The sequence below is a fragment of the Abramis brama genome, assembly GCF_963993115.1.
Source record: "Abramis brama genome assembly, chromosome: 4".
In the NCBI taxonomy this organism is placed as follows: Eukaryota; Metazoa; Chordata; class Actinopteri; order Cypriniformes; family Leuciscidae; genus Abramis; species Abramis brama.
This window is the reverse complement of record NC_139966.1, coordinates 23416870-23432645: the sequence shown is the minus strand read 5'-3', so window position 1 is coordinate 23432645 and position 15776 is coordinate 23416870. Positions and strand designations below refer to the sequence as shown.

General features: G+C 36.5%; 1 protein-coding gene across 1 annotated transcript; it reads right to left on the bottom strand.

Moving 5' to 3' along the window:
- Positions 1 to 8576: 8576 nt before the first annotated feature.
- LOC311081184 (uncharacterized protein) lies at positions 8577 to 9869 on the bottom strand. Its single transcript, XM_084111599.1, has 2 exons — positions 9458 to 9869; positions 8577 to 9353 (listed from the first exon to the last, which is right to left on the bottom strand). Exons 1-2 carry the CDS (start codon positions 9654 to 9656, stop codon positions 9043 to 9045), a joined length of 510 nt encoding a protein of 169 aa, XP_083967725.1. The 5' UTR covers positions 9657 to 9869; the 3' UTR covers positions 8577 to 9042.
- Positions 9870 to 15776: the final 5907 nt, after the last annotated feature.

Genomic DNA, 15776 nt, shown 5'->3' with positions numbered 1-15776 from the left:
GATTGATAGAATAAAATTAAATATCCCCAAAATATCCCCAACTGAGCAAGCCAAAGGCAACAGTGGCAAGGAACCGAAAAACTCCATCAAGTGACCTAATGGTGTCCTAAAACTCCATCAGGTGACCTAATGGAGAAAAAAAAAACCTTGGGAGAACCCAGGCTCAGTCGGGGGCCAGTTCTCCTCTGGCATTTATGAACTAGAGGCCGGATTATAGTTTGAAACTGTGAGATTAACAATATTATATGAATGCCTGGCTGAAAAGATGCGTCTTTAATCTAGTTTTAAACTGGGAGAGTGAGTCCGAGTAACGAACAGTATCAGGAAGGCTATTCCAGAGTTTTGGAGCCAAATGTGAAAATGCTCTCCCTCCTTTGGTTGATCTGGATATCCTAGGTATGACCAAAAGCCTCGAATTTATTGATCTTAAAGAGCGCGATGGATTATAGGGTGATAGAAGATCCGTTAAATAGACTGGAGCTAAGCCGTTTAGGGCTTTATAAGTCAGTAGCAATACCTTATAATTAATACGGAACTTTATAGGTAGCCAATGTAGTGATGATAAAATCGGTGTTATATGATCATATTTTCTTGATCTAGTAAGAACTCTAGCGGCTGCATTTTGGACTAACTGTAGCTTGTTTATTGAGGATGCAGGACAACCGGCTAATAAAGCATTACAGTAATCTAGTCTCGAAGTCATGAATGCATGAACTAACTTTTCTGCATCAGAAACTGATAGCATATTACGTAGCTTAGCAATGTTTCTAAGGTGGAAAAAGGCAGTTTTTGTAACATACGAAATATGATTTTCAAAAGACAGGTTACAATCGAGTATAACACCCAGGTCTTTTACTGTAGAGCGGTCTATAGAGATATTCTCAATGTTACTCAGAAAACGGGTTATAAGTTTATTTTCGTTTGAAATACTTGTACTAAATGTTACGCTCTTAGATGTTAGAAAAAAATCCATATTATCTCTAGCCTTGGCTACCGTATATAGACCGCCTGGGCCTTACGCTGATTTCCTAAAAGAGTTTGCAGATTTTCTCTCAGATCTATTGGTCAATGTAGATAAAGCATTAATTGTTGGAGATTTTAACATACACGTAGATAATCCAAATGATGCGTTAGGGGCTGCGTTTATAGATTTATTAAATTCCTTTGGGGTCAAACAAAACGTCACCGGACCAACTCATCGTCTTAATCACACACTCGATTTAATTATATCATATGGATCCGATCCAACCGATATAGATATCATTCCACAAAGTGATGATGTCACTGACCATTACTTGGTAACTTGCATATTACGTACTGCTGTAATATGTCATGCGGCGCCGCGTTTTCGACCAGGCAGAACAATCCTTCCATCCACCATAGATAATTTCTCGAGTTGCTTGTCTGATCTGTCTCAGCTGCTGCCTGAACCCAAACAAACAGATGAACTAGAAGAACTAACTAGCACTATGAACACCATTCTCTCTAGATCATTAGATGTTGTTGCACCCGTTAGATTAAAAAAGGTCACAGAGAAAATTAAAGCACCATGGTACAATAATACTACGCATGTTCTAAAGAGAGAAACCCGTAATTTAGAGCGTAAATGGAAACAAACTAATTTAGAGGTCTTTAGAATCGCGTGGAAAGACAGTATGTCACGTTATAAAAAGGCCCTAAAAGCGGCCAGGGCTGAGCATCTCATCTCCGCAAACTAATAGAAAACAACCAAAACAATCCTAGGTTTTTATTTAACACCGTGGCTAGACTAACAAATAAACAGACGTCACCCGAACAAAATATCCCGTTACAGTTTAGTAGTAATGATTTCATGAACTTCTTCACTGAGAAAATAGAAAACATCAGAACCACAATTGTAAACGTTCAATCCTCAATCGCACCTTATAATTCAGCCTCAATTTTCCCCCCGCAAGAACAATTACAGTGCTTTACAACTATAGAACAAAAAGAGTTAAATAAACTTATCACTTCATCTAAAACAACAACATGTTTATTAGATCCTATACCAACTAAACTACTGAAGGAAGTGCTACCTGTAGTGGAAGAGCCTCTCCTCAATATTATTAACTCGTCTCTATCTTTAGGTCATGTTCCAAGAACATTTAAACTGGCAATGATAAAACCTCTCATTAAGAAACCACAATTAGACCCGTATAATCTAGCAAATTATAGACCCATTTCAAATCTACCTTTTATGTCTAAAATACTAGAAAAAGTTGTGTCCACTCAACTGGGCTCTTTCTTGCAAGAAAATGATATCTATGAAAAGTTTCAGTCAGGATTCAGGCCGCATCATAGCACTGAAACTGCACTCGTTAAAATCACAAATGATTTACTCTTAGCTTCTGACCAAGGCTGCATCTCAATACTAGTTTTACTTGATCTAAGTGCTGTGTTCGATACTATAGATCATACAATACTCTTAGATCGACTACAAAATTATACTGGTGTTCAAGGACAAGCATTAAGCTGGTTTAGATCATACTTATCTGACCGCTACCATTTTGTCTATTTAAATGGAGAAAAATCGATCATAATTCCAGTAAACTATGGAGTGCCGCAGGGATCTGTGTTGGGCCCTCTGTTATTCTCAATATATATGCTGCCACTTGGAAATATTATAAGGAAACATGGAATTAGTTTCCATTGTTATGCTGATGACACTCAAATATATATTTCATCACAGCCAGATGAAAACGCTAAATTATCCAAATTGACAGAGTGTGTTAAAGATATAAAAGATTGGATGACGCGTAATTTTCTTTTATTAAATCCAGACAAGACAGAGGTAATACTTATCGGTTCAAAAAACCGCCCACAGAACCTCTCACAATACAACTTTGACATCGTAGGATGTCCTGTTACTTTATCCTCTACAGTAAAAGACCTGGGTGTTATACTCGATTGTAACCTGTCTTTTGAAAATCATATTTCGTATGTTACAAAAACAGCCTTTTTCCACCTTAGAAACATTGCTAAGCTACGTAATATGCTATCAGTTTCTGATGCAGAAAAGTTAGTTCATGCATTCATGACCTCGAGACTAGATTACTGTAATGCTTTATTAGCCGGTTGGCCTGCATCCTCAATAAACAAGCTACAGTTAGTCCAAAATGCAGCCGCTAGAGTTCTTACTAGATCAAGAAAATATGATCATATAACACCGATTTTATCATCACTACATTGGCTACCTATAAAGTTCCGTATTAATTATAAGGTATTGCTATTGACTTATAAAGCCCTAAACGGCTTAGCTCCAGTCTATTTAACGGATCTTCTATCACCCTATAATCCATCACGCCCTTTAAGATCAATAAATTCGAGGCTTTTGGTCATACCTAGGATATCCAGATCAACCAAAGGAGGGAGAGCATTTTCGCATTTGGCTCCAAAACTCTGGAATAGCCTTCCTGATACTGTTCATTACTCGGACTCACTCTCCCAGTTTAAAACTAGATTAAAGACGCATCTTTTCAGCCAGGCATTCATATAATATTGTTAATCTCACAGTTTCAAACTACAATCCGGCCTTTAGTTCATAAATGCCAGAGGAGAACTGGCCCCCGACTGAGCCTGGGTTCTCCCAAGGTTTTTTTTTTCTCCATTAGGTCACCTGATGGAGTTTTAGGACACCATTAGGTCACTTGATGGAGTTTTTCGGTTCCTTGCCACTGTTGCCTTTGGCTTGCTCAGTTGGGGATATTTTGGGGATATTTAATTTAATTTTATTCAATCAATCAATAAATTCCACTAGAAACAAACTTTGTTGTATTATTTTATTTTAATACTGTGAAGCTGCTTTGATACAATCTGTATTGTGAAAAGCGCTATACAAATATACTTGATTTGATTTGATTTGATTAACTAATCAGTCTTTCTTTCTTTCTTTCTTTCTTTCTAACTAATCAGTCTTTCTTTCTTTCTTTCTAACCAATCTTTCTTTCTTTCCTTTCTAACTAATCTTTCTTTTTTCTTTTGTTCTAGCTAATTTTTCTCTTTTCTTTCTTTTTTTCTAATTAATCTTTCTTTTTCTTTCTTTCTTTCTTTCTCTCTAACTTTTCTTTCCTTCTTTCTTTCTTTCTAATATTTCTTTCTTCCTTTCCAACTAATCTGTCTTTCTTTCAAATCCATCTTTCTTTCTTTCTTTCTTTCTTTCTTTCTTTCTTTCTTTCTTTCTTTCTTTCTTTCTTTCCAACTAATCTGTCTATCTTTCTAATCCATCTTTCTTTCTTTCTAACTAATCTTTCTTTCATTCTTTCTCTTTCTTTCATTCTTTCTAACTAATCTTTCTTTTTGCTAAATAATCTTTTTCTTTCTAACTAATCTTTCCTTCTATCTATCTATCTATCTATCTATCTATCTATCTATCTATCTATCTATCTATCTATCTATCTCTTTCTAACTAATCTATCTTTCTTTTTTAACTAACTAATCTATCTTTCTTTTTAACTAAATAATCAATCTTTCTTTCTTTTTAACTAACTAATCCATCTTTCTTTCTTTCTTTCTTTCTTTCTTTCTTTCTTTCTAACTAATCTTTTTTCTTTCTTTCTAACTAATCTTTTTTCTTTCTTTTTCTTTCTAACTAATCTTTCGTTCTTTCTTTATTTCTTTCTAACTAATCTTTCTTTCCTTTTTTCTTTCTTTCTTTCTTTCTTTCTTTCTTTCTTTCTTTCTTTCTTTCTTTCTAACTAATCAATCTTCTTTCTTTCTTTCTTTCTTTCTTTCTTTCTAACTAATCTTTTTATCTTTTTCTAACTAATCTTTCTTTCTTTTTTGCTAAATAATCTTTTTCTTTCTAACTAATCTTTCCTTCTATCTATCTATCTATCTATCTATCTATCTATCTATCTATCTATCTATCTATCTTTCTTACTAATCTATCTAACTAACTTATCTATCTTTCTTTCTTTCTTTCTTTCTAACTAATCTATCTTTCTAACTAACTTATCTTTCTTTCATTCTTACTAATCTATCTATATTTCTAACTAACTTATCTATCTTTCTTTCTTACTAATCTATCTATCTATCTATCTTTCTTACTAATCTATTTATCTAACTAACTTATCTATCTTTCTTTCTTTCTAACTAATCTATCTATCTTTCTAACTAACTTATCTTTCTTTCTTTCTTTCTTACTAATCTATCTTTCTAACTTATCTATCTTTCTTTCTTACTAATCTATCTATCTATCTATCTATCTATCTATCTATCTATCTATCTATCTATCTTTCTTACTAATCTATTTATCTTTCTAACTTATCTATCTTTCTTTCTTACTAATCTATCTATCTAACTATCTATCTAACTTATCTATCTATCTTTCTTTCTTACTAATCTATCTAACTAACTTATCTATCTTTCTTTCTTACTAATCTATCTTTCTAACTATCTATCTATCTATCTATCTATCTAACTTATCTATCTATCTTTCTTTCTTACTAATCTATCTATCTATCTATCTATCTATCTTACTAATCTATCTATCTTTCTAACTTATCTATCTTTCTTTCTTACTAATCTATCTATCTATCTAACTTATCTATCTTTCTTTCTTACTAATCTATCTATCTTTCTAACTAACTTATCTTTCTTTCTTTCTTACTAATCTATCTTTCTATCTATCTATCTATCTATCTATCTATCTATCTATCTATCTATCTATCTATCTAACTTTCTTTCTTACTAATCTATCTATCTATCTATCTATCTATCAATCTATCTATCTATCTTTCTAACTTATCTATCTTTCTTTCTTACTAATCTATCAATCTAACTATCTATCTAACTTATCTATCTTTCTTTCTTACTAATCTATCTATCTAACGTTTTTTTGTCTAATCAGACACCTCCTATGACATACGGGAAGATGGCGACGTGCAGCAGGGCAGGTGCTGTTTCGCTGCCATTCACCAAGAAATTCTATCTGCAACAACTTCATGGGCTTAATATTGGTAACGCATACAAAAGCAATTTGCTTCACTTTAACCCCCTGAGGTCGGCTGTCGCGCCGGCGCGATAGGCTCGTTTTTTTTCCTTATCAGTGCAAACAAAATCAAAATTCAAATATTAATTTTTATCTTATATGCTTGTGTTGTACATCAATCGATCCTGTTAAGTGTGTATTTTTTTTGTGCATACTCATAATAAAAACAAAGTGTTGTGCTTTTCGCCAAATAAAGAAAAATAAACATGATGCGCGTTCTGCCGTCTCTCTCAATGTGAAACTCATTCTGAAACGCGACAGAAAATGACCTGTAACTCAGCGAATGTTTGTCACACAGACTTAAAACACATGTCTATACAACGCTTGGAGTCTCTATTTTTAAAATATGTAAATTATATAAAAAACAAATATTCTCTGTTTAAGTAATCCGTAAGAAAGCAGCGACATGTACAGTTTCTCAAACACATCCTAATTAACTATAATGTGACCACACCCACGCGCGCACGAGCGATTGACATGCAAATGATCCACGCGGCAGAACGCAGACCTGTAAACGCCCTCATCACCTCAAAACAAAGAATAAGAGACTTCGGTAACTTACTCCTCTCTGCTTTTCATCGAGTTTGAAGATGTGCTGTGCTGTGCTGTGCTGTTTACCTTGTGCTGTGCTGTGCTGTTTACCTTGGGATTTACCTCAGAAGAACGCGTTTTGAAGATGAGAAGATTTTTAAGGTAAGACATGTTAAACTGGTCATGCCAGATTAAAATGTATGTTATGAAATGAGTTTGGAGTAAAAACATGAACTAAGCCTAATATCGTACATGTATATGCATCTATAAATAGACAGAAACATGTTAAAATGTGAACTAGACTGGTAGGCAACCTTTCAGTGCTAAATTTATATACTTCATATATATTTCACTCAGTTTTGATTAGCTTATGACACTGAAATAATGCTAAAATACTTCTTTATGCGTAATGTAGCTTGTTTGCGAATATCTACTAATGTGATTTAGTGCAAATATGTTTCAGCCTCCGGTAAAATATGTGATATAGCCTACTGTCTACATTATATTTTTATATAAATGCTCGATTTTGGTTAGCCTAAGACACGCTTCAATACTGCCTTATGCACAGATGTTTGTGAATACAGGTGTAAATGTTTGAAATGTAGTGATGTGTGTCGTTCGCGAACGATCCGTTCATTGCGTGTGTCACTAAATGCGTGCGGATACCCATCAACAGATACTCGCGGTGACGCGGTCTATGGCCCATAAATAGATATTTCTCCGTTCTATGGCCCATCAACTATACATTGTTTGTCCATAACCATCACTTGCTCAGCAGTTTACTTTGTATAATGTATGCTAAAAGTTTTATTTTGATGTTGTTTTTTAGGAATGTGAACCTTCAATTCTCTGTGCGATCGAGAAATCATACAGAGTAAGTGCATAGACGTAATATTTTACAGATGAAATGTAGCCTAATTGTGTTTACATCGTCATAATATAAAAGTAGCCTACCTATTCTTGTGTGAAATGACAAAAACCATCCATTCTGCTTATACAGGAGACACTGCGCAGATGAGGGTGAAAACACAAGATACATGGAGGACAAAGACATTTCCATGTCCTGCACCTGTGACTGCATACAACAAACTCATGGGGGGTGTCTGATCAGCTGATACAGTACTACACAACACAGCACATAACCATGAAGTGGTACAGTAAGATTTTTCTACACTTCTTGGACATTGAACAGACATTGAAGAGTTTATGGAGCAACTTATAACAGAGCTCTGTGGTGTGTCACAGAAAACGGCAATGAGTTTTAAATCAGTGTTGGAAACCGTTGTGCTGCTTAATATATATTTTTTATAACCTGTAATAGTTTTTTCAGGATTCTTTGAATAAAAATATTTTTTTATAAAAAAACAAAAGTTTGGTCTTTTTTTCTTTCTTTTTTGGAAAGGATGTAAGTGATAGTAATAACTTTAAGTCTTTCCATTGTTAGAAAAGATTTCTATTTTGAATAAATGCTGTTCTTTTTAACTTTTTATTCATCAGTGAATCATTCTTAGGTCATCATTCTTTGTTCAGGCTGCCTCACAGCACCTTGATGGCCCATTAGCCATGGGGGGAGTGTCTTTAGTCACACCCCTGGTGTGAATCACATTAATATTCATGGCCCACGCATACAGCAGTGCTGACACAAAAACTGACATGCAAAATTAAAATCGTTATATTGTTGTTTGTGAAAGAGTGGTCCGAATGATTTTCACCTCATTTTGTAGAAAAAATTCTAGCCTACAAGAATAGTAATTCCAAAGTCTTATGGAAAACTATTCAGTATGTGTTAAATGGCCTTATTGCAGTGACAATGTTTTTCCCAAAACATACTAACCACGCATAATATTTTTTTTCTATAAAATGCAAACATGTACATCCATTTTGCTCACATATTATTGTAGCAGAGTTTGTGCTGAATACAACAAAATTACATGTTGGCCAATAGTATGTTGTAAGTAGCTGAAATAAGCACAAATGTCAGGTCATGTCAAAACATCTCAAGGGCCCCAAAAACACCTCAGACTCCAGAGGGTTAACTTCAAACATACAACTTACTAACTACACAAGATTAACTACGACCTATCCTACTTGCAGATCCGTCAAGGACTCAAATCCCTGGCGACGACCCCTCGGTACTGGAAACCAGGAAAAAGAAAACTTCCTGAGTGAATGTATCAATTGGGTGGCAGGCTGGCAATTCAGGTCAGTCAATAAGAAAAGAAAAACTACACCAAATCAACATCTAGGCTGAGGCACACACTTACCAACCCCCACCCCCCAGATCTCAGCGTAAACCACCACCGTGCCAGCACGGAATGTGCCTCTCCATAAAGAGCGTTCTTCTAGTCCACAAGAGGTGCACAGATGCTGGAATGAAGTATCTGTGCACCTCGAAATTAAATCAGGACTGCATTGAGGTAGTGCAACACAGAATTACTTTTCAAATAAAAAGTTTATAAAATAAAAAGCTGAAAACTAGGATTTTGACCACCTGCTTTTTTCTGTTAGAACCTATTCTCCTTGATTCGGGGCAAAGGGGGCCACAAATACAACCCAAGTGCGAGAGAGTTCACCGCTGCGCTCAGGGGATTGAGTGTTTCCAATATCCTACCTGCCCTTCCTGCATCGGCAGCATCCAATTGCGAGGTGGATGATGGAACAACCCTACTAGCCACAGTCTCAGAGGATGCAATCCCCTCTACCTCTTCCACAACAGCTCCAATGACCTCACTGGCACTCCCTACCTCACTGACAACAGAGATCGAGGACGAAGAACTGGTGTTGATGTCGGACATTGTAGAAGATAAGGTCATCTCTACAACACAAAACACTGCATTGACACAAATAAATCACATGGAACAGACATGATAATGCTCATATTAATGCTCATATTCAATGTAACACTGTATTTTCTCTTACTTGTAGACTGTTGGCGATTGCATCGAGGAGGAGGGCCTGTTCTACGTCGCTGGCTGGCTTGTCCGGGTCCTTCAGCAGGAGGAAATAATCCAAGCCTGTCCACACTGCGAGGTGCTGCTGTTGGGTGACCGACATCAGGACCACAGCTATGCCGCAAGTGTGGACCACCCATTCCTGGAGGCCAAAAAATACACGGCATCGGCAAACCTCATGAAGCCATCGGAAAATTTTTTCGCTGCAATCCAGCTTTTGGAGGGGGAATTTGCAAGGCACATAGACACTTTCTGGCCTCACAACAAGATCACCCAAAAAATGGAAAGGACTCTGGGCAATCTGGGTGTGTTCAACAGCCTCTTTAGCTCGCACCCTGAGCATGCCAGCCTATTGGAGACAATAGCTATTAAAAAATTTGTGATGTGCAGGCTAGGGGCAGAAATCCGCGAGAGGAACAGGAGGCTGAGCAAACAACAAAGCACCATAGCAGCTCAGAGAAAGCTGTCCTCCTTCACGGCCTGAATGGAGCTGGAGCTAGAAGACCATTATTGCTGTGGCTGTTCCAGTGAAGAAGTTTTTTCTTAATATTAACGAAGTTTAAAACAAGCAGTCGAAATAAAAAAAATACCACATGGAACGATTGTTATTTATTAATTAGCCATCACCATTGTTCTACATTGTTTTAAAGAAAATCAAACTTCAATTAATGCATCCATGTATTTTAGCTGTGAGCTCAGTAGGTATATCTTTGTCTAGAGAAAAATCAATACGGCAACATCCGTAAATTAATGATGTTAATATATAAGGTTATTTTACCTTCACCATTGCCGCCATAAATTGGCTAACGTTAGGCTACATAACAGATAGCTAACTGTTAATCATATTTTCTTCGACAGCCAGCCGAAGAAATCAAAGTCGCTGCCATTACCATTGTAAGTAATATACATATGTAAAATATTCGCGCATTTTCCTTTTTACATTAGCTAACTAAAACTCTTTGTAACTCGTGTATTAACCGAAAGAGCCTTACCTCAAGTAGCAGCTGGTGTTATCGTCGATGCCATGAGTAAGGAAGCCATGAAGCGGAAGTCAGAAATTGCCGTAAAGCAGACCCTCTGGCAGTGTGAAAATATGTGACGTCATCACATTTTTGAACGCTTTTTTAGAGCAGATAAGTGAACTTAAAAATGCAATTTTCAGCTGAGTGTATTATCTTAGCCCCCCCTTTTGAATACAACATTTAAATTACTAGAGAAAAAATTATATCCTGAGAAAAGTGGGTTTTGAGGGGTATTTCGCCATAGACCTCCATTCATTCTGCACTCGCTCGCGAGCGCCCCTGCATGGATAGAGACGTGTTACTGCAACCAATCCAGAACCCGGAAGTAAGCAGAGAGTGCCAATTCTCTTCCTATTAGACATTCTCTGGCTGAGGGCTCAGATGGTGAGGCGGTGGCCATCTTGGCTGAGGGCTCAGACGGTGAGGCGTGAGGATTCCCTGGCTCTGGCTGTGTTCCTGATCGAAGCCCGACACTTTTCAGACACCAGAGGACAGTTTCCCTCCAGTTCAGTCCCGTGGTGTCGGGGAGATCAATGGGACGGTTGAAAGTGACCCCGATCAGGAACAAGGTCCTCAGGGTCTTGTCGTCGAGCAGGCTGGTAAATGCAAGACGATAGAAGTTCGTTGTGAAACTCAAAAAATCATTGCTCTTCTGAGCCACTGAAGTAAACAGAGCTCTATCATCAATTTTGGAGGTCCGTAGTTCTGTCACGGTGTGGTGCAGGCAGAAGAAGATGAGGAGACAAAAGTTCCAATACAAACTTTTACTTATAATAACATCCAACGGGTACAGACAGGCAGAAGGTTACACACACCAAAATAGGACTAATAGGACTAACACAAACAGAACACAACTGTGACAAACTGTTGTTAACTGCCCTCCTGTTTCATGTTTTTTTTTTATTCAACATGGCTATGAAATGATTAAATAGTCTGTTTAGACTATAATTATACTGAACCAATCCTGTTCACAAGGAACACAGTTCATGTTTGGTCTTCCAAAATCAGATTAAACTACGTTTTGATGATTACTAGCTGGTGTTTAAAAAAAAAAAGTTTTATTTGTTGGTCTGAAGTCACTTAGACTCTTAAATTACAATAGCTTATGATCAGTGATTTGTCATCACCGCAACAAACTGTCATTACTGCCAATAAATTATGTATAAATTACAAAAACAACCTACAAGTATATATTTCTGACAATGTTGGACAGTCTAAATGATCACTGTATTAAAAAGTTTTGATATTTGGCATTCACTTAAAATAAGCTTATATTCCAAGCCAGGGTAGATTGATGAATCAGAAATTTAGATACTTAAATGACTATAATTCATCTTGCAAGTAAAAATCAACAATCCCATTAAGTTCAAGATAAAATAGATTCCATGTGAAACCACAAAATGTTTTAAAAGCACTGATTTATCATTTAAGTTTTATTTTTTACATATATTCGATGATGTGATGGTAATGACACATTTACTTGACATAGTTAAGAAAATGGCAAAAAAAACATAAATTCCCTTATCTTATGGTCTCAACCAAGCTCATAACGTCGCTCCTGACTTAAGGACTGATCATTTAATGTATACCAGTTAGTCAAATTTGGAATGCCCAAGAACATCTGCTGATAAGGTTGCTTTAAAATATGACACAATATTACTTACTGTTATTTTAAGTACAGTATGGCCCTTTTGCATTTACTCAGCCTCATGACTGACAGTCCCTGCTGCTGATTTTAGGCACACACACACACACACACACACACACACACACACACACACACACACACACACACACACACACACACACACACACACACACACACACACACACACACACAGGACATGCCTTTCCCAGTGTTTCAAGAAGAAAACAATACACTTTCTAGACACTAGTTGGAGCCATCACACTATGAACTATAAATAGAATGTATAGAACAGTGGTTCACAAAGTGCAGTCCAGGGCCTTCTGGGGGGCCTCAGAGGCACTGCAGGGGTCCCCCAAAGATTGCCTACATGACAAATACATAGAATTATATGGAGTTGAGTGTAAGTGAGTTACAAATGTTTTGTTTGAATTAGTATTTATCTTAGAATAATTGTTTCATGATTTTAATGTAAACTTAAAGTCGGCATGAAACGGAAGTTGAGATTGTCATTTTTTCCTTGTTGTGACGTATATCCGAGTGAAACGGCTTCTGAAATTAGAAAAAAATGTAGGGCGGGGCTTGATTTCGTCCTTCGGGAATTGATTGGATCGTTGGAGGTTGGGCGTTGCAAACAAAATGGAGGCAGATTTGAATGCCAGTTTACATTCAGTTGTGGAGGATTTCTCTCCACCGGACTCCCCACCGTTACCCTCCCATGAAGGATTTTTTATTGAGGAGCCCGGCGACGAGAACGAGGACGAGCAGCTAAATTTTCAGGCAGGAATCAGCCCATATTTATATGAGCCTCCCACGAAATAAGACAGACACCGATAGCCGCACCCTCATCGGTTCTGGCCGCACCCTTTCGCCATGGCACGTGACCGAAAGAGAAGAGAGGTCGTTTCGAGGGGGGAGGGAAGGGTATGTATTTGATTAAAGATTATAAGGGTACATGAATTTAAAAAAAATAATGAAGTGCACAGATAAATCATTTATAATAAACGCTACAATATTACATATAAAAAGAAGATTTGTCAAATTTGATTTCATGCCGACTTTAAGAAAAAGTTCATTCTTATCAATACTGTCAATACTGTGGTGGAATTAGGTGAATTAAACACCACAAACTAGACCAAAATGTTTTAAGCATATTTGCCTTTATATTTTTTGCAGAACAAACCCAAATTATTTGAGGGCTTACAATAAAACAGTTATAGCAGCTTTGATATAATCAATAAAATAAAAAGATTAATATCTGGCAGCTTGCAAATAAAAGATAAATAAAATATTGGTCTTTAACCAAGACAACAGTACATTGTGTCTCATCTTATAAGTGCAACATGTTTGGCTCACAGAATGTAAATCTATTTTATCCACAACTGAAAAGTGCTTAACAGGCATAAAACCTGACCAAGAAGGCTTTGTCCCAACACAGGGAAATTCAAGGAAACTATATATGTCCTTTACAGTGCACAGTGTGCATGGGTGAATGAACAACTTTTAAATGCCACAACTAACTGGTGCTGAACACTGACAGAACCACAGCAGAAAATCAAACTTCTCCTCCTCTCTGAAGCCGCGACAAACTTTAGCAGCATCCTTAAACATTTTGAAACAACCTTCTCTTGACTTTAATTATCTCATTGTAAACATAATACTTGACATCCTTCCAGGTGCGGTTCTTCAGTGCTGGGGACTCATGTGTGATGCACAACATGCAGGCTTCTTTCCCAGGCACTCGTCTCACAGCTATGAATTTGCCCATCCTTCTCTCCACTGCACTCTTTTCCTCCCCACTCCACGGTCTCTTAATTGGTCTGTTTTTGAGCATCTGAAAAAGGAGTGTTTAATTGAAGTTAAATGTCATATTTGCACAAATCTCTTACATTTAAGTCTCTCAATGTCAAATATTGGACTAAAATTATTTGTAACTGAAATCAGGCTAACTTTGATGATAACAGTATCAAAGAAATCTGTCATGAGGTATTCTTTCATTGATTATACATGTTCCATATATAAAATACTAAGGCTAAAATGAATAGGGATTTTTAGTTTACTAACCAAAATGTGTTAAATTGTGCGTAAACTGTGGGAGTAGGCGTGGAGGCAAAATCCTCAACTCCTTCATCTATTATTAGTTTTGGCTAATAACTAACTGTGTTTGTGTCACTGTTGATAGAACTACAACATAGCGGTGCAGCGAGTGACCTTGTCATTTCCCTGTGACGGTTGTGATTGGTTCGGCTAGGCCTTAGCCAATCAGTCACTTGTTTACCGTGTGTGCCCAGACCTACCTTCTATCGCGCAGAAAAGGCTAGGACCAGGCTATCACTGCGGCCGTGTGAACTGAACTAGTCTGTTACATACAGTGCTATGCATAAGTTTAGACACCCATGCTAAAGTTGACTAAAAAGAGGAATAAAGAATCATCTTTTGGAAATTGAACTTAATGCCTTAATTTAAAAAATTAGGAAAAATTCAACCTTTAAGGACACCAATTTTCTTTGTGAATGAATAATGTATCGTAAATAAATAAATAAATGTTCTTCCTTAAAATACAGGGAGCATAAGTTTGGACACCCCTATGTTAAATTCCCATAGAGGCAGGCAGATTTTTATTTTTAAGTATTTTTTATTTTATTTTTTTTAGGATACTATGCATCCTGATAAATTTCCATTGGCCTTTGGAATTAAAATAGCCCCACATCATCACATAGCCTTACCATACCATACCTAGAGATTGGCATGGGGTACTTTCCATAAGATCATCTCTCAATGCAAATCAAACTAGCTATTAGGCTAACTGAAATAAAACCATGCCAATCTCTAGGTATGGTGAAGGCTGTGTGATGATGTGGGGCTATTTTAATTCCAAAGGCCTTTTATTTTATCAGGATGCATAGTATCCTAAAAAAAAAAAAAAAAAAAAAAAATCTGCCTGCCTCTATGGGAATTTAACAAAGGGGTGTCCAAACTTATGCACCCTGTATTTTAAGGAAGAACATTTATTTATTTTTACGATACATTATTCATTCACAAAGAAAATTGGTGTCCTTAAAGGTAGGATTTTTCCTATTTTTTTTTAAATTAAGGCATTAAGTTCAGTTTCCAATAGATTATTTTTTATTCCTCTTTTTAGTCAACTTTAGTATGGGTGTCTAAACTTATGCATAGCACTGTATGCACTCTCGACTGTTGCGTATGAACTGTGAACTGTTTCACATGAACCGATCTCATCTACGAAATCATATGAATTATATACTCAATGAACTATCAAAGCCAGCACTGTTTGATGGACATTCCTGTTGCATTTTCTATTCGAATGGAATTCATATCCATATTTCTTGTCCAAATGTCTTTTTGTGTGTTTGTTGTATGTCCACTGTAAATATTTAATAACATTGGTACCACTTAAAAGCAATTACTGGCCTCTGTCCCATCTCTCCGAGGGTCGTAAACCGTAAACCTAGCCTTCTGACTTAGCCCAATAACACGTACTATTATTACTACTACTACTACAGTTGTTCATACTTATTAGCTAAAGTACCTGCTACATTGTGTATTCAAATAAACTAGCCTTGCCATTGAAGGAGTCAATATTAAAACAGCATATATTG

Coding starts and splice junctions, on each gene's coding strand:
- LOC311081184 (XM_084111599.1), bottom strand. CDS start 9,656: ATGCCGTGTATTTTTTGGCCTCCAGGAATGGGTGGTCCACACTTGCGG. Junction 9,354..9,457: donor CAATCGCCAACAGTCTACAA/GTAAGAGAAAAT, acceptor TTTGTGTTGTAG/AGATGACCTTATCTTCTACA.